Source organism: Macaca thibetana, chromosome 6 (assembly GCF_024542745.1).
Source record: "Macaca thibetana thibetana isolate TM-01 chromosome 6, ASM2454274v1, whole genome shotgun sequence".
Lineage (NCBI taxonomy): Eukaryota > Metazoa > Chordata > Mammalia > Primates > Cercopithecidae > Macaca > Macaca thibetana.
In genome coordinates this window covers 22,553,778-22,573,424 of record NC_065583.1, presented here as the reverse complement: position 1 = coordinate 22,573,424, position 19,647 = coordinate 22,553,778, and the positions used below count along the sequence as shown (strand labels likewise).

Below are 19,647 nucleotides of genomic sequence, written 5' to 3'. Positions count from 1 at the left end.
TATGAGATAAATAATATTATCCCCCATTTCACAAATAGGACAACTGAAGACAGAGGAACACCCAGTAACTTCCTTGCCTTCAAAAAGCAATCAGTCTGGTAAAGGAAGACAGATTGTGGGCAAAAAGTTACAAGTGTGCTGAGTGCTATGAAAGAAAAGCAAAGCAGATAGTAGTCCCCCTCATCTATGGTTTTGCTTTCCACGGTTTCAGTTACCTGTGGTCCTATACAACATTTTTTTTTGTTTGTGTCGAGATGGGGTCTTGTTCTGTCACCCAAGCTGGAGTGCAGTGGTGCAATCATGGCTCACTGCAGCCTGGATTATCCTCCCACCTCAGCCCCCTGAGTAGGTGGGAATACAGGCGCACACCACAACTGGCTAATTTTTCTTTTAGTTTTTATAGAGATGGGGGATCTCACTATGTTGCCCAGGCCAGTCTTGAACTCCTGGGCTCAAATAATCCTCCCATCTTGGCCTGCCAAAGGGCTGGGATTCTGTACGATATTTGGAGAGAGAGACGACATCCACATAGCTTTTCATACAGTTTGTTGTTATAATTGTTCTATTTTATTACTCATTGTTGTTCATCTCATATTATGTCTAATTTATAAATTAAACATGATCATAGGCATGCATGTATAGGAAAAATATAGCGTATGTAAGGTTCGGTACTATCTGCAGTTTCAGGCATCCACTGTGGGTCACGCAACACATCCTTCATGGATAAAAGGGGACCACTGTTTACAGGACAACATAACAATGGGACTTGACTCAGGCTGAGAGCCAGGGATGCTTCCCTGAAGAAGCCATGCTTAAGTGGGAATCTGAAGGATGGAATCAGAATAAGTCAGTAAAAGAGAAAGGAAGAAAAGGAAACTCAAGGGAGCCCTGAGAGCTCATGGTCCTGTAAGAAACCATACACTGATGAGGGAAAGAGGTCTTCCTCAAACAGAGCCCTGGGAACTAGGTTCACTGACCAAGCATAGTTCCTATTTTCCATCCACATTTAAACACAGGATGTCAGGATGCCCTTTAATCAAATCCCTTTTAGAATCGTGCTTTAGAAAATCACGTGTTGGGCCGTATTATTTTAAGAGCGTAGCCACCAGGTATAGCAAAATGTAATGATGATTGATATGATAGATTTCAGTTTACCAAAAAGGCAGAGACTCTCTCAGAATTTCACAGAAAGGGCTCCATGTCAAGTCAAAGAGGTTTTGTCTCTGAGTGGTAATAACAATTATAATATAATCCAATGGTGGCAAGTCCCTTAGCCAGCCCAGGCAGTGGGGTCACCTTTTAGACAGAACACAATGGATTTTTAAAATTTGCAACCACCTGAGACACAATTCTCTGGTGTTTCTCATTTTTTTCTTTTTTTTTTCCCTTTGCCTGCAACAAAACAGAATCATACCAAGCCTTGTCTTGTCAATCTAAATTCTCTGTGTCTCCTTCACCATAGCCAACATACTATAAATATACAGCTTTCACGACATCAACGCAAAGTTTTATTGTGCCGTTAGCTTTGATAGAAAGCACTGCAGAAAGTTGTTTAGAAATTAAATATCTAAAACAAGCTATTTTAAAATCCAGGGCCCTCACTATTTCATGTCTGCAATGAAGAAATTTCATCTTGGGGAGAGCAAGCTGCCTTTCACACCATATGGCTAATGGTGGTGCATAGCAATTAGCCAGCCTGATTAATGGGGAACAGACTCTAATTTTATGCTTATAATTGAGCCTGCATTTGCACCCCTGGTGCAAATTCAGCACATCCCAACTTCCACTTACAACAGGCAAGAAATCAAGAGAAATAGGATAGTGTGGAAAGTGAGAATTTTTTTCCTAAAGCCCCCTAAAGAGCATCAGATTTGCAATTTAAAAGACTGTTAGCCACACAATAGATGACAGGTTTGTGTAATAGGGTCATGGCGGCCTGGTAAACAAACAGTACCCCTTATACATCTATAGGCAGCCAGGAAAACCCGTAATCTGTAACATTAGCAGGATGACATTTTGAATACGACTTTTCCCTCTTAGCCACGTGGTACAAACATCATCATTTGCCTTCAGTGGCTTGAGGATTTTATTTTTGCTGTTTTTATGTTTCTGAGAAATAGAAAGAACATCAGCAGTAAAGCACACCAACCAGCATAATAAAGTACTTTGGACCAATGAATTTTAAAAACAAGAAAAATATAAACTGCATTAATAGAGGGTAGGCCTATGTGTGAAAGGCATAATATATCTTTAAGTGTTTCAAGAATAGAATGATTTCTAGCATAGTCTAAACATGTGCAGATATGAGATGCAAATCTATGATATATAGATGTTATTTGGCCCATTGGTTGAGATCCATCTTCCTGTCTGTTTCCTATTTTGCTAGAATCACATGTAGTACAACATGGAAAATTCATTCTAATGACATGCTAATTGTAAGAAGCCAAAACAGAGATATAGTCAAAAAGATAGTAAGAAGAAAGAGGTCATGTTTTAATGTTTTCCAAAATGAATTTTACTCACAATTCTGAAAGGTGCAACTCAGCTTTATTGTAGAATTGCTATGTACAATATAACATTAATTTTTGCCTAGTAATATAAAGAAATCTATTGCCGTATCTTGGGGATTCTGCTACTGTTTTAAAATTAGAGACAAATAACCTGTTTTCATAATAATTAACAAGTTTTACAAATCGCTGAAATGAAAACGTGAAACTCCTATATATTTTAGAATAAAATGTTAGAAATATTTTTAAAAGGGAAAAAATGAAAATTGTATAGCCATACACAATTGTAGACATAGAAGAAGTTGGTACTTGGGATTTCACTCAGAAAGCACATTAAATGCTTTTTTCTTTCCACCTGTAGAGTATTAAGGTTGCTTTCCCCCACAAGTCCATGAGCAGCAAATAAAGCCCACCCATGCTGAGGCAGCAGCTGAAGCCCTAAACGGATTGGTCAGTAATAGTCAGCAGCCAGGCCAGCATTGTGCCAGGAAGAGCCTGCATGGTTAACAAAGCAATTAGTAGCCGTTCTCTGATGCACAGTGGCATCTTCATGCTTTATCCAATTATTCAGAATATATTAGGAGCAAAGTGCTGGTGTCATTTTATGCAGAATAAGAACGCAAGTTAAAGGGCTGTTCCCTGGCCTGCTCCCTCACATGTGGAAAGCCTGGCTGAGGCCATGGAAGTTAATTTGGTCTACTTGCCTGTTTTCAAATGTAGCTTCAGTCTGATTACAGGCAAAAATAAAGACACTCATCTATGGGTCATTTTATACCGTTTAGGGACTCATCTTTGCCATCCCTCTGAAAGCTCACTACCTCTGAGAAGTATTAGCTACATTGTCAGAGTTATATATAGGGTAACTAAGAGGTCAGATGCAAGGGAAAAGAAAAAACAAAAACCCACATTCAATTTAAGAAGAAATGATGCCTAAGTGTGGACAGTCATATTTTCAAGTGGGAGAATTAGAAAGGGGAACTATAACTTTCAAGTCTTACCCAAACAGAAGACTCTGCTGACATCAATAGAACTCTTACTCATTTTAGTAGCAACGCAGTTGAGCGCATATATTAACACTAAAAGGGTTATATTGTTTTATTTGATTTTAAGGGAGAAGGGGACAGCAGTGCTTTGTGCCCATTAACAGTGTGATATCAAAATGGAAATGTACGTCTTTCAGGATGAAATCTAATAAATAATTGAGAACTACTGTGATGCCTGACACTTTACTACCGAATACTCACATCTAACAGTTCTTTTTAGATTGTCTATAGAAGCAAGATAAATGTGTACCTCCCCCCAACAAAAAAAGACCAAAGTTCACCAAGATTTGAAATGCAAATCCATCTTCTCTTTGCTAATTAATGGGAGAGACCAAGATATTTCTTACCTGCACATGATCTCATGTGTGAGCAAAACTCGGCACATTTCTGGGTTCTTGTCTTGGCCTTCATACACTATGGCCTAAAAGCAAAAGCACAATTTTAGCTAAGAATGGAAACAAGTAGCAGGAAAAAAAAAAAAAAAAGATCACAATTGAGTTCTTAACCACTTCACCACTACTGAAGGTCAAATTAGCTTTGAAGAGCCAAAGACATCAATGAGCTGATTGTTTGAAGGTATGTCATTTGGGATTAACCCGAAAGGCATGGAACAAGGTATGTTCCTCTCTGCCCCATCAACCACCTTGCCATGATGCACATCTTTGGTTCAGAGTGTGAGATGGGCAAGATAGCCACAATTCTCCTTTTAATACAGAATACAAATAAATCTCATCCATAAGGAGGGAAAACCCAGAAGGCTTAGCAGACTAAGATACTATTTACCGAAAATATAGAAAAGCATTTGGATTTTATTTTTAAATGATATGTATTTGCCTCCTCACTTTACTACTTCCAGGCTCAACACTTAGTCTTCTAGGGGTGAGCAGTAGAAAACAAGTGTAGGTGAACTAAGGAGTCCATTCACTAACTGTGTCATGTTTGCAATGATTCATCAATCAGGAAAAATCCCTTTTCCCGTCAACAGGCTGAGAACATGTGCTCTCACAGGGTGTACACCCACCCAAACAGGAATACTCACTGTCAGATGCTGTGTGTGGAGGTTTAAGTCACAGAGTTATCTCCATAAACTAAGAAGAGTTACATCTGATTCTCAAAATCTGGAGTCCCAAAACACTTCACCAGCCCAGATAGTTTTTTCTGTTTTTTTGTAATGTGTTTGCAAAGCAAACATTTTACTCAAGGACACCAAGAAGGTTCCCTGGGACCTCAGCTTTCATGGATCTACATGTTAATATCTGGTCCAAAGCAATACACTCAGCTATTAGCAGAGCAGGGCTCTGCACTGGGCTACATTTAGCTAATTTAACACTGCATCGCTGCATAATACTAATATCACACGGTTTCAAATTGTTAATAAAATTACTTTCACACATTCCTATAACCCTCAATTTCTTGATGACAAAACTACTTAAATTAGCCAGAGACTATCTTTATATAGTACATAGAGATGCTACAAGACTAACTTGTAGTTGGCTCTAATGTGCTTTGTTTTTGAACCTGGGACTTTCAGAACCTGTAAATCATGAGTATAACTTAAGACCCAGTGTGTATAGATCCTCAGAGAGTACTGTGGTTATGGTATCTGATCCCCTTACAAAATAAACATTGCAATAAAATAAAAAATGAGAAAAGGTACTTACATGAGGAGAAAATACTTCTCCGCCACTGGCCCATCAAAACCACTTTTTACGGCTAACCTATTATACCTTGTATTTTAAAAATGGTTTTACTTTGACATACTTGTAGTCTTACAAAAAACTTTCAAGAATATGTAAAGAATTTCAAGATACTCTTCATCCAGATTTTACCAGATTACCAAAATGTTTATATTTTATTACATTTGCTTTATTCTTTTCTCTGTATTTTTTTCTGAATCATTTATTAAGTAAATTGCACACACGCCCTAAATACTTCAGCCTGTATGTCCTGAAAACAAGGAATTCTCTTACATAACCACAGTACAGTTATCTAAATCAGAAAATTAACATTGATATAATAATCGAATCTACAGACCCTACTGATATTCATCAGTTACCCAATAATGTCCTTTACAGCAAAAGAAAATCCAATGCTGCATTTGGTTGTCACATCTCCTTTAATATGGAACATTTCTGAGTCTTTATATTTCATGACATTGATATTTTTGAAGAATACAAACCAGTTATTTTGTAGAACATCCCTCAATTTGGGTTTGCCTGCGTTTCCTCAGGCTTGGATTAAAGTTATGTACTTCAGGGCAAGGATACCACAGAGGTGATCTTGAGTTCTTCTCAGTGTATCAAATCATGTTGTTGACTAGTTCCACTATTGGCAACATAAATTCTGACCATTTGGTTAAGGTGGTGCTTGCTATCCACCAGAGATCATCAGCCAGGTTTCCCCAGGGTAAAGTTATTACTTTACCCTACGCGATTCATAACTATTTTCTGCGGAGGTAATCTAGATTGTGTTAATATCTTATTATGTGTCAAATTTTCATCCGCTAGTTTCAGCATGCATTGATGATTCTTTCCTGTATTCTTAAAAGACCTTTTCAAAATCCTAAGCATTTGCATTACTCAAGAAAATGCATTAACTAAAAATGTTTTGAAAACCAAAAATTATATCTGCCTCTTTTATTTCCTGCAATCACTGCTGAAAACATTTTTTAAAAACACAGTAAATTACTCATTAGATCTCATACATGATGCTAAAAAAACTCTAATGAAGCATTTCTTCTAAATCCTATTAGCACTATATGGTTTGTGTGTTCTCTAAATACTTGTGATAATCTCTGTTTCAGCTTTAATATTTGTCATGTTTTGGTTCCACCACTCTTTAAAAAATAATATATTTGTCATGCTAAGCTAAAAGAAGTAACCTGGTAAATAAATTCACAGATACTGACGGGGCTTTCCCTACTCTATATATATGTATACTATATATATATTTTGTATACTCTCTATATATACACATATATATACATATATACATATAAACAAAAGCTTGGTTTTTGGAGGCAGGGGGAATTATCAGTTACATCAGATCTTCTCATTTCAATTCTTTCTAGATGATACAAATATTAGTTTTACTAAGACTGCTGGTCCATTGAAATTAGTGGGCCCATGATGATATGCAATGGATGCAATGCTAATACACTCATGGCTTCCCCAAACAGCAGATGACACAGACTACCAGAAATCCTGTGTCACTTCTTTGGTGACTGAATATCATTTGTTTAAGGCCCTGTGCCTCCATGATACATCTCTTCACCAAATACCACGCTGCCACTACGCTTCCAGCAGCACAGTCAAAACAGAATCTTTCTCCAAATCAAGCATAGAAAAATGAAACCATCAGTCTGGATTTGCTCAGAAATAGTTAGGAACTCTAGGGAGGAGCGAAAGCGTGAAGTTTCTTCTCTCCTTCTCCTTGGGGCCTCTATAGAACAATATTTTTCAGCACATAAAGGCAGAGAAAGCAGTGCTGCTTCTGTGACTTCTGAAATAAAAGCAAGTGCAACTCCACCATGGAGTAGGACTAAAATCCTGTAACTAAAGTAAACTAGAAACTCAGTGTAATGAGGTTAGCTCTAGAGCTGAATTCAGTCAAAGAAAGATCCACCTCTAACCTCATCAAAGCAGTTTTTGTTACTGAAAAGTATTGTTAAACACACATACACACATGTACACATATGATACAGAAGGTATGGGCACAGAAATCCACATCCTGATTGGATCCAGTATAGGAATATACAATAAATTCATTTTGATGAATATCTCTGATGCAAAGTGGCAACAATAAGAATTTTCAAAATGCCATGAAGTTCTCCCTGCAGCTTGCACACCCAACTGATAGCCCTGCATCAGTTTTACCATCTACATTTAGCATATACATCAACGCTGGTCCACAGTTCGGTAAACCCAGACTTTAAGCCCCAAAGGACAGGGATCCTGCTAACACCAACTTTGGGAGAAGTTTCTGCATTTCTTCCTAATTTAAATATGTGCCTCTGTGGTGTATGAGTAAAGCTGGTTGGGGTTGGATCAGCTGGGAGATCACAGAAGCATATAAACAGCATTGACTGTTTTAAGTGAAACCATTTTAATAGACAGCTGGTTTAGGGCCCAGACAATGGAACACCAAGAAGAAGGCTTATTTTCATCCTCCATAGTAAATCATGAGTCTGCTCACTGTGAGGAAGGTTGTCTGTTGTGAGAGGGACAAAGACAACACTGGTTTAAATAAATCAATGTGTTTATCAGAAGTGAAGATGGGATGCCTGCTAATAGATGGGTGGGAGGGGGAGAAAAATCATATAAAATGTATTATTTAAGTAAATCAGTTCATAGTGAATCAAGTTGAGGTTTGCAACCTAAGAAACAAAAATGCAATATCAAGTAGAAAACAATGTTTAAATTAATCCTGCCAATGGCAAATAAATCCCTTAAGGGGACAGGAATGCTTGCATAAGAGGAAGAGTTAAATAGTAAACAACATTAACCTCATCTCAACTTTAAAAACCTGGTGAAATTGACAAACAAGCTGTCAAAAGTGGATATATTTGGAACAGATTTATTTTTGTGATATACTAGCCTGCCTTTTCTACTGCCATACTCTAATAAGTAGAAATAAAATATCTCATATTATTTTTTAATACTCTCTTCACTTTGGATTAAGGGGCTTTTAAAGGATATTTAAGATAATTAACTAAAAGAAGAAGAAAACATAGAAACTGTTAAACTTTCACATTCTTATGCAAAAACAACTCTGGAAATTTTACTGTTATGAATAAAATATCATCAATTCCAAACGCTCAATTATAAAGTAACCTGTAACATCTTTGAAAACCAACCAGTCAATCAATATACAAAACCTGCCTCAGTTGCCACTGTTTTGGAAGGCATACTGTGAAGCATAGTTCATTCTAGCTTTTCTTAAATACCTCTAGGTCTTAAAAGTTAATTGAAACTTACTATGGGTAAAGACCACACAGTAAAACGAAAAAATACACGGTGAATGTACACCGGCATCACACTTCAATAGGATGCCAAAGGAAATACAGAGAATTGAACATGGTTTTTCTGTGTTTACTTTTCTAATAGTTTTAACTCTTTGTGTTCCATGCCAAAATAAAGGCAGTGAAGAGAATACTTTTGACTTTGGTTCAGCAAAATCCAAAGGATTTTTAGAAACAAAATATTTTCATTAGGAGCTTTTCTTGATTCATAACCACACAAAAGGAAATCTATCATCATTAGTTGAAGAAGAAGAGGGAAAAGAAAAAAAGAAAAGAAGAAAGAAGGAAAGAAAGGAAAAAGGAAGGAAGGAAAGAAAGGAAAAAGGAAGGAAGGAAAGAAAGGAAAAGAAATTAAGAAAAAGAGAGGAAGGAAGGTAGAAAGGGTTAGAGGGAGGGGAAAGAAAAGATATCAGTAACTAACAAAGACTCCTGATTTTCTATTTAAATCGAAATAATACCCTGAAAATATGTTACTCCTTTTTCCCCTTACAAAATAAAAGGCCAAACCTACTTTGTCACCTAAGAGAGTAAGTTCATGAATATACAAAGTACCTGCTTTAACCACAAGTGAAATGTCTTCTGAATGCAAACTGTCAACAAGCCTTTGGCAGCAAATTACCAAGAATTGAGCTAATCAAAAAATGATATGCAACCTACAATATCAACACACTGTAATAATAATCATTACATTCAACCACCAAGTTCTACTGCTTGTCATTAAAAAATAAAAAAAATAAAAAAAATTTAGAAAAAGGGTGCTAGCTAATCTGGTCCTAGAAATTTCCAGTAGGTGAAGGCACACCAGTTAAAAATTAAACCATGCCAAAGGAAGCACTACAAATCTGACATTTCATAAACAACGTGTCAAACAGCAATCCAACATTAGTAGTGGAATAAAATAAAAAAATAATTTTGCTTCAATTAGCAGCTTGGCTACTGGTGAACAAATTACAAAGATGTAATTTCAGCTCAGCAGCTAAGCAGGCCCGTTTTCAGAAGTGAATTAGGAAAGTTGCGAAGGAATGATATCATATTCAGTATGCTGTTCAGTTACATCACAGCCCTGAATAAAAAGAGAATGTGTACCAAAAGCAGTTAGCTTTAGAATGCATCTTTTATGTCTCAAAGAGCTAAAACCCCTTATATTATTCAAACACCATAAAAAACTAAATCACTCTAACAATCCCATATTGTATTTCTTTTTCTAGCACAAATAAAAGATATTTCACTCCTATGGAAACTACATTTACACCTATATTAGTAAATACAATTGGTTTTGTCAACCCAATGGGGCAATAATGATAATAATAATAATAAAGGCATCTAATTTATTAAGCACTTAATTTGTACCAGTTGCTGTTCTAAGTCCTTAACATGTATGAAGTTATTTAATTCTCACAACAGAGCTTCAAGGTAGGTGCTAACATTATTTCCATTAGTCTGATTCCAAACATTGATGTATTTTAATTGCTCACTAAGACCAGATCATTCTTGCTCAACAACTATGTAGACAATCCACCAATGTCCAAACACTCCTTCGTTGCTCTCAGCAATATAAGACAGAGAGAACAGACTATCTGTACAGTCATACGAGTTCAGTAAATGCATCTCTACTAATATGTTCATTTTTAATGCTGTTCAAACATTCACATGGAAACAGCTCTAGCGTAAATATCCCCGAACAAATGGCTGTATATTATCCAGGAGGGAGCAGTTGGCCCGCCAGACTGGGGAAGTACTAGGCCATCTGGCTCCGGCAATCTCTCCAAAACCATCAGCTTTGTTTTCACCCCCAGACTCCAAACAACACATTTTCCACTGTGATGAGTTTACATTTTCCCAAACACAGGTCCTGATCATGCATAAAAATTCCAAACTTCTTCATTCCTCTATGTGCAAGGAAATTTAAATCACCTGCATTTTTGACATGTTACCAAAGGAGAGAGAAAGCTGTTGAAATATGGCCTCTGACTATAAACTTGCTGTGTCCTTTTTTGTTTGTTTATGTCCCCAAATATATGAAAGAACCTCTCTGCTGGCCTAGTGAATTCCTTGGGAACTTATTGATATACTGAAAATGTGTTTATCTACCAATGAAGAACCATGAACTGAAAGGATTGTTAATCAAATCTATGTAGCCATGGCAGGATATAATGAAACAATCAATAGGAAAAAAATACACTTGCATCAATAACTTAAAGTACTGGGAAGATCAAAACAAATATATAAAGAAGTCTAGCTGGGAAGAGAAACCTGATAACATTTCTGATGATTGTACCTTGGACCCCCCACCGTCCTGGGACCCTTTTCACAGTCTCCTCACTACATCACCTACTTTCAAATCCATACATACAAGGATTATGTGACTACGATCTTCTGCTTCTCAAACAAGCTTTTGCTTAGGGGAAGAGAGTGTTTTGTTTTGATAACTTAATACAATTTGGTATCTTTTCTTTGAATTGTAAAATATCACTCTTTTAAAGCAAGATGGTAAGAGGGGAGATAAGCTAAACTTTAAAAAAAACTATTTAAAGATAAACAACTCACTATAGCAATCACAGAATATAATCGTATTTCAAATACTACATGAAAATCTGACAGGATGCCCACTAAACCTCAGACCTCCCCCACTGGATTCATTTGAGCTTCTGCAGTAGATATTGTTTCTGGATGCAACAGCCATAAACTTCTGGGTCCTACAGGGCATTCTGCATGCTCACTAATGGAATACCAAAAACAGTAATGACACGAAAACAAACTATTTTTAGTCCAGCTAAACTTGGTTTTGAACAACCCTTCCCAAAAGCAAGCCTCTTATTTTCTAGTTGGTGGATGAATTTTTAAAATATTATATCCTGTGTGCTTTACAATGAAGGCATAGGGATAAGGGATCTCAGATTCTTACATATTTATTTCTAATGAAGCTTCATCTTTCCTGGTAGAGTCCAAAAATTAAGAGTCATTACCCAAAATAGTCTAATGAGACACTTTGAAAAGGTGTGAAATACTGTGTCATACCAATACATCTTGGTTGATTGAGTACATTTCTTTTTTATCTCAATGCTGCTAATTCCACTCAAGATCAAGAACAGTCTATGGAAATGTAGAATGCACAAATAGTTTTAATTTTTGCTTGCCCGAAATTCCTTTTGCGTTTTAACCCCACTTTCTAGTCAAGGATATGAAATCACTCACATAAAGCTGTGTCTCTGATAGGAAAAATGTTATATTAAACAGGCAGCTAAGAAAAGACACTTGAACAGTGGCTAGGTATTCCTTCCACAATTGATGTTATCAGAACTTATCACACCAGAAATGTTTCATTCTGTACTCTAAATAATTATCAAAATCCATAGTCTATGAGGAAGAATTTCACAGGAAAGAAATGTAATCATTTAATCAATCAGTTTATATCAAGACTTACATCTGATTTAAGGAGTCACTGTATATTAAACTAAAATCAAAGATTCAAGAAATTTTAAATCAGACTTGGTATTTAATTATGATAGAATAATTTCAAGTTAGATGAAGATTCACTGTTTTACTCATTAAGGCTAAATATAAATTATTTTTATGTCACACCTAGGGAAAGTTAAGCTTCTTCACGCTGATCTATCTGCTTTTTGGAGGCCATTGTATTAACCCTGTAGACAAGAAGCTAACCTACTTCCAAAACTCTTGCAGCACATAATCAAAGAACAAGCAATTGGATAATGAGTAGGAACTGCCTTTCAAAGTGAAAGCTACAAAGAGGTGGTTATTTAAACAATTATTATGAAAGCACACAGGTATGCTTTGAGATATTTCTTTTCGTGATATTTTTTAGACTTAATTATTAAACCTTTTCTCAGGCCACTCCCCACCAAAATATATCATTGTATGCATTTATAATTTTGACTTTTACTGAGATGTCATATTATGGCAAATGACTTTCTCATAAGTGCTATTATCGAAAATAAAACTAATCTTGTTCTTATTCCTCTCTCTCTCTCTTTCTGTCTCTCTTCCTCCCTCTTTCCTGATAGAATTTATGACACCAAGTGGTCAAAGAATGCCTTAAGCTGCAGTTCTTCTTAAGCTCTATGACCTTGTTAGTAAAATGATATTTGATGTATTGCCTTAAAAAAATCAAAAGACGATTCTCCCCCCATTTTTATATGAGTATAAAGTCAGTTCATCCCATAATGGGAAAATCAGTTAGTAGTGGCACTTTTTGACTAAAGAGACTTAAAATAAAATTTTGAGGAGGTTTACATCAGAGAGCGATTAATCACTTCAAAAATGTCTTAATTCTGTGCTTCTTACAATTGTTCATTTCATAGTGCTACCTATAATTTAATATTTCATTGGTCAATGTTGCACAAGCAGACAGGCCATATGCACTGATTTGTGTAGGTGTGCCTTTTATCTTTTACAAAGTAAATCCTAATAAATATATAGAGAATATGTCTTAGAGTTCCTACTTTCCCCCTCTCCCTCCCAACTTTTTTTTTTTTTTTTTTCCTGTAATGAGAATGGCAGGAAAAGATATCCAGGGTATCAAAAGTAATTTTTGAAAACAAAACTCCACTTAAGACATTTTTATTTTGACATCGCAAAAGAAAAAAAAATTATTAAAAATCAAGCTTTTGTGTTTCTGCCTTGGAAGGCAAAAAAAAAAAAAAAAAAAAAAAAAAGGCAGTGTCCAAATGAAAGGGAATTATCCTATGTAATGATTAAATCCATTAAAGAAAATAAAACCCAGACCAAAAGTATAAATGGTGATTTACTCTGAGCAATCAACTGAGAAATAAACAGATTTTTAAGAAAGCCAAATATTTTAGGCAAATAACATGAAACAGAGTTCAATCAATATTTATTTTTATTTTAACAAATAGATTTCATACTCTTGTTTTCTACTTGTGTCACACTGAAATATGAACGTGATCATCAAAAATAGCTGTTACTAAATTGGTTCTTGAATATTAGATTTTTTTTAACACCCAACAGCTTATTAATGTGGCATTTCTACCACATATTTAAGCGTGGTGTATCTAAAAACAATTTTTAAATATGCATATATACCCTAATTTGAAACTTTCTTAGCCAATATCTATGAAAGAAGATCATTTCTCTTATTTTAAAGGAAACATTCTAAAATCACAATCAAGTAAATAAATTCTAATCCTCTTGCTAAATTGCTGGTTAGTACACAATGGATAACTTTTTCTTTGTTCTGATTTCTTTCCCCCACCCAATAAAACTGTCTTCTTTTTTCTGCTACTAACTCCTCCAACTACCTAACCAGCTACTTAATTCTGAAACTAAACTTTTTCTTAAAATTAAGAAGAAGGGGAAAAAGCTCCTGTGCCTCATTAAAACGTCAGGCCTCTTTTCTGACTCGGCTCATAATTGTATCTTTTAAACCATAACTCAACCTTAATGTATACTGCTTGACACCCGCGTGTTGGAAGCTTAAGAAAATGCCGTCTATGTACCTTTAAGACCACAAGCTCACTCATGCTGCCTGGCTTCCTGCCAAACTTGGAGGCAAAAGCAGGAGGGTTTTTGCAAAATATCCTCTAACAATTGTCGCTCCCTCTTTCAACACTACCTTCACCATCATTCCCTTTGAAAACAAATCTGCAGAATGGTCATCTGCCCTCTCAGCCCATCTCATCATTCCTGGGGAAGCCGCCTCTGCCACCCCTCCTCCGCCCCTGCAGGCCCTCGCCCCTCTGCCTTCTGGGGAGGCCTGGCTAGCTTGGGTTTCAGAGGTTCAGCCCACTCCTCACCAGGGTCCCTGGGCACCTTTTGCGCCCTTTGGGGCTCCCTGGCCAGGTCAGAGGAAGTTCAGCCCTTATTCTCGCCACTCAGCACCCTGCAGTCTTAATTCACAAGGCCCGAGTTCCCTTGGAGGGACGGCGCCGTCGAGCCCTCATCCCCACGCGGCGGTACAAGCGCATGAATGGACACTGGAAGGCGGTGCGAGTGTGGTCTGAGCCGCCCCCGCTGGCTTTTAGAGTTAGAGTCCCAGCCCTCCTGCGGTGGAGCAACTAGCTTCTTGACTGTCCTGAATTTTGTGACCTAGAGACCCCCGTGGCCCAAAATTAAGAAACTTACTTGTTTTGTCATGGAGTCAATGAGGCGCACGTAGAAATCCTGCTCCGTCCTTATCCCTAGGGTTGGAAATGGGGGAAGGGAGCAGAATTAAGTGAGAGGCAATGAAGGGTGGGTGGACAATAACTAAACAACAAAAAAATAACAACAAAACCCCCAAACATATCACAAAAGGGGCTCCAAGGCTGATTGGAACTCCCACTGTCCTGGAAAATACAGCCAGGATCTCCCTTCCCCAGAGGGAGTTGCTGAGAGGTGCTGCTGACCTAGCCTTAGCGCTCCCGGAAGCCAGACCCCAAGGTCTGCAGCTGGGACTGGGATGGGGGTACCCCGACTTCTCTATTCTCACAAGAGTCCCTCTGCTCTCGCCTGCAGCCTTCAAGGCCATGACCCTTCCTAGCCCCTAAACTCAAGGGGACTTGGGCCTGGAGCCTGGGCCAAGCCAAAGGAACAGGCCTCAGGATAGGGGAGGAAGAATGAAAGTGGCTCAAGGATGGATGAGGCACTACACCTGGCCCCAGGTAAAAGCGAGACCGGTAAGGCTCTTGGGCCACTCGGAGCCTCCTCAGGTGAAACCTCCTAGGGCGAAATTTAGGAGAGGCTGGTTCACCTCGAATAAGGCGGGTGACTGACCTTCGCTGGAGGATTTCGTCCACCTGGAGCTCCCTGTGCCCCCTGCCCAGACCCGGAGCCCCAGGGTGAGGGCACAGACCCGCCCCGGGACTCACCATTGCTGTAGAGAAGCTGAAGCCGGTAGTGAATTCCGTTATTGGTCTTTTCGCTGTTGGCTTCCTGGGTTGCATCAGGACGCAAAGACACAAGAGATGCAGGAGAGAGGTCTGCGTGAGCGAGTGGACCAACTTTCGAGGCAACTTTCCCCCAGCCGGGACCCCCGCTGGCCAGTCAGCCAGCCACGGTAGCAGCAGAAATTGCGGCCAATTGTGATCCCTCCTCCGCCCCCCGTTTCCTGACTGCTCCCACTCTCCCAAAATTCCATCGGGCGCACACAGGCGATTCTCTTCCCAGGGCCTAGGGGCTAGTGCCCGGACCACCAGAGGCAGGCGGTGCATGATCTGGTAGTGGATGGCGGGTTCATCCCGGGTGCCCAAGGCTGTGGATTGTAGAGCCAGGCTTGTCTCTCTCTAGCTCTGGGGGCTCTGTGCGAACTTTTTTGGAGCAGGAGCCAGTGGACCAAGACCCTGGGTTCGTCCGGGATGGGAAGTGGCTTGGGGACCCCCACACAGAAGTGTGTTATGGATGCTTTGCACTCAAGGAAGGGCGCACCGCCCAAGGCTCCTGGGCCTGCTCCCGAGCCGAGCCGGGGACGAGGGGCGACAGCGCTGCGCCCACTTACTTTTTCCTTCTCCACGAACCCCACAAACGCTGTCCTCTCGATCTCCACGGGCTGGCCCTGTCTGTCGTAGAGGGCCAGGACGAAGTGGAAGAAGTTGGATTTCCGCAGATTGGAAGGTGGCTGCTTCTCAAAGTGAGCCCGGGCCAGACCCACCCCGCTGCGGCCAAAGACACAGAGTTAGATGGCTAAACCGAACGCCGACCCGCGCCCCTTGTCACCCTGTACACACACTCGAACCCTCAAACACCCACCTCCTCTTCCCCCAAAATATCCAGTGGGCGCTCTTCACGCCCCTTCAGGCGACATAGACCCAGCTGACGACGGGACACACATGTCCCCTCTTGTTCTGGTCCTCTCCGCCAAGGACGGGTGCGTCCTCAGAACTCGCTGAAGAAGTGTGAAAGTTTTGTTTGGATTTTGCGCGCAAGATGAAACGCTATAAGCATTTACTCCTACCTGACACGCGCTGCATGGGGAGAAAGAAAAGTGGCGGTGGATGAAGTGAACACACCTTCGCGGAATAGAACCCACAGTTCTATTCCGGCACCCCTCGAATCTCACGTCTCAGCTAGCAGGGCAGGTGGGAATGGATGGAAAACACGCTCGGCGTCTCGCCGCAGCAGCCACCCTCCAGGAACCCCTCGCGCTCCGGCCAACTGCGAGTGCCTGGCCTTGGGAAGCCACATCCCCCCACCACCAAAAAGCATGTGGAGAAGGGTCCGAGGGCGGGGCTCAGAACTGTCGAGGGTGGTCGCTGTGAAAAAGGGAAGAGGGCTGTTTTCTTAAAGACCTGTCCTAACAAAGTTTCGCTGTACCGCAGAAATCCTCATACTCATTCCAGAAATCCTAAAGGCCGGGGCTGCTGGCTCAGTGCGCCGGCCGACGACAGGAGGCTGGAGCGCCTGGGGCGCCAGGCGGCCGCTGACAGCCGGACCTGCCCAACACAAGCGCGCACAGGCACACACATACACATACACATACACGAACACACACGAGCGCCCCGCGCACACACTTTCACTTCCAGCCCAGTTACCCAATTCACTCTCACTACCACCCACCCTCATCCTAATACTCAGTAGGGATGGGAACAGTGTTAGGGACACTTGTCCCCAGCCCAGGGAAACTGGAGATGATGTAATTAGTCATCTTCCTTCTTCCCCTTCCGCACTCTGAGTCCGATAAGGCCTGGGGCCACCAGATCTCCCACTGTCCCAAGCTCAGCTGGTGGCTTAAGGGTGGGGAAAAGGCCATTTTTCACTTGGGACCAGGAGCCTGGGAAAGGGCCTTGGGTGTGCCCAGGAAAGTTCCCTCAGGTCAGCCTCCAAGGGCAATGCCTTCAGGACACACGGTCTAGTGTCTAGGGAGCTGCGAGTGAGAGAGGGGCTGGAAGAGGCCATGGTGACAGGGGGTGGAGAAGACTTTTAGGAGATGTCAGAATTAAAGTTGGGAGTTGCTATTCTACCGGTAGACTGAGAAAAACTGAAAGTCAGAGAGGGAGGGAAGGAGAACCAGATAGCAGAAATAAGAGAAGACTCAGGGGAGAAATGGGACGAGAAAACAGGAGGGACAGAGAGGTAAGGAAAGGAGAAAGAGGAGAAAGGAGGGAAGCTGAAGAAAGAAGAGAAAGAAAAGGGAGAGAGGGAGGAAGGGAGGAAGAGAGTGAGGGAGGAATTAAGGGAAGGTGGGGGAAAGAAACGAGAGAAGGAAATGAAAGAAAGAAGAGAAGAAAGAAGGCAGGAAGAGAGAGAGGAAAGAAGGAAGAACGAAAGAAATGGAAGGAGGGAAGAGAAGGAGAAGAGAAGAAAATAAAGGAGAGAAGAAAGGAAAGAGGGAAGAAAGAAAAGAAGGGCAGGAAGAGAAAAGGGAAAGAAAAAGGAAAAAGAAAAGAAGGAAAGAAAAAAGAAAAAAGAAAGAAAGAAAAGAAAAGAAAGAAAAAGAAAGAAAGAGGAAAAAAGAAAGAAAGAGGAAAAAAAAGAAACAGGGAAAGGAAGAAAGAAAGAAGGGAAAGAAGAAAAGACAGCCGGCCGGAAAAGAAAGAGCAATCACATAGAAACATAAAACACAGATATCCAACATGCTGTGTCGAGACGCCTCTTCTGGGTTAAAACAAAATGAAAACAGTCACAGACGAGGCAGGGGAAAGTGCTGGCAAAGCGTGGGCTCCTCGCAGACAGCTCCGGGTCCTCCGGCCGCAGGCGACGAAGGCACTGCGGCTGGGGAGCGCGGAGCCCCGGCGGAGAGCGGAGCGCAGCGGCTGCGGACGCACCCCACGGCCCGGCCCCGCGGCGGCAGCTACCGCTGCCGCCGCCGCCTCCCGGCTCTCCCGCTCGCGGCTCACCTCGGCCGCAGTCCCCGCGCGGTACCCACCTCTGCGCCGCCGTGTTGGCGTCCAGCACCCCGGCGCCCTGCATCCACGTCCGCACCGCGTTCATGCCGCTGCCCAGCGGCTCTTCCTTCATGCTGCTTCCACTCCGTTGGATGCTTTCCTGAATCCCAAACATGAAAACAACCTTTTCTTGTGGAAAATCTCCTCCCCCTTGAAAAAAAAAATTTAAAAAAAAAAAAAAAAAAAGAAAAGAAAGAAAAAGAAAAGAAACAAAAACGCCAACCAGAGATTTTTTTTTTTCTCGGACGATGAACTCGCACTTAGAAGATCAAGGCGGGCTGGAAAGCAAATTTGTAAAAAATGTAAACCTCTGCTCAAAACTGAGCGATAACCCGAAAAAAAGAAGAAAGGGAAAATCCAACGAAAAGACCAAAATAATAAAATTAGAGATGTATGCTTGGCTGTTGGGGGTTGTTTGGTTGGTTGATTTTTGGTTTGGGTGCTTTTTTTTTTTTTTTTTTGCTTTTTTTTTTTTTTTTTTTTTTTTTTTTTTGTAATGATCACAGGCCGGTGGAGGACAGGAGGGGCTGGAGTTTCCTTTTGTAGAGGTACCTTCACTTGAAGAAGCAGGAAGAAAAAAAAAAAAAAAAAAAAAAAAAAAAAAAAACCCTGATGGCAATTTAAGAAACAATAGACTCAACTCGCGCTGCCGGCTTTGCTACTTCAAGTGTCATTTTCCACAACCAGGCAAGTTTTTTCCTCTCTCTCTCTTTTTTTTTTCCTCCTTCTCTCCCAACCAAAGATGTTTCTTTCCTTTGCGTGTAGATGAGGAGGACGCTGGTTGCCGTAGACAGATACACCAGAGAGGGTGGGGGGAAGGGGAGAGAGGGAGAGAGGAAAGGGGGGGAGGGAAAGAGAGATAGAGAGAGAGGAGAGGGAGAAAGAGAGAGGGGTGGACCCTGCTGGATGGAGATTCTGTTTTCTCCTTGCTAAAATAGAAGTGATTTGCAGGCTTTCCCTATGGAATCCAGTTTGACTCTCCCCAGAGCTAAACACAGGCACACTAACCCCAAAGGGAGGAGGCGGGGCCCGCGCCTCGAGGCCCCGCCCCTTCATTTGCATAACGTCATCTTTCCGCCCCGCCGCAGCCAATCGCGACCCGGGAGCCGGGTAGCTCGCGGCGCCAGGCCACGCTCTCTCATTAACATCCCGCTCCCGGTGGCGCAGGGGAGCCGGCCAAAGTTCCTTGCAAAGTGGCGAGCGAGGGAGCGCTGAGCACTGGCGTCTGGGCTGGGGAG

General features: G+C 41.0%; 1 protein-coding gene across 11 annotated transcripts in view; it reads right to left on the bottom strand.

The window, feature by feature from the left end:
• The window catches only part of EBF1 (EBF transcription factor 1), a 411,481-nt gene extending 392,080 nt beyond the window's left edge, over window positions 1–19,401 (bottom strand). For 9 of the 11 annotated variants that reach the window (XM_050794789.1, XM_050794794.1, XM_050794787.1 and 6 more), the window contains exons 1-5: window positions 18,391–19,401; window positions 16,024–16,180; window positions 15,398–15,461; window positions 14,673–14,728; window positions 3,898–3,971 (exon numbers count right to left, since the gene is read on the bottom strand). In XM_050794789.1, the coding sequence (XP_050650746.1) occupies window positions 3,898–3,971; window positions 14,673–14,728; window positions 15,398–15,461; window positions 16,024–16,180; window positions 18,391–18,524 (485 nt within the window). In that variant the 5' untranslated portion in view covers window positions 18,525–19,401. The remainder of the gene's footprint in view (window positions 1–3,897; window positions 3,972–14,672; window positions 14,729–15,397; window positions 15,462–16,023; window positions 16,181–18,390) is intronic. The other 2 variants (XM_050794791.1, XM_050794795.1) reach the window with 1 other exon arrangement.
• Between the last annotated feature and the right edge of the window lie 246 nt (window positions 19,402–19,647).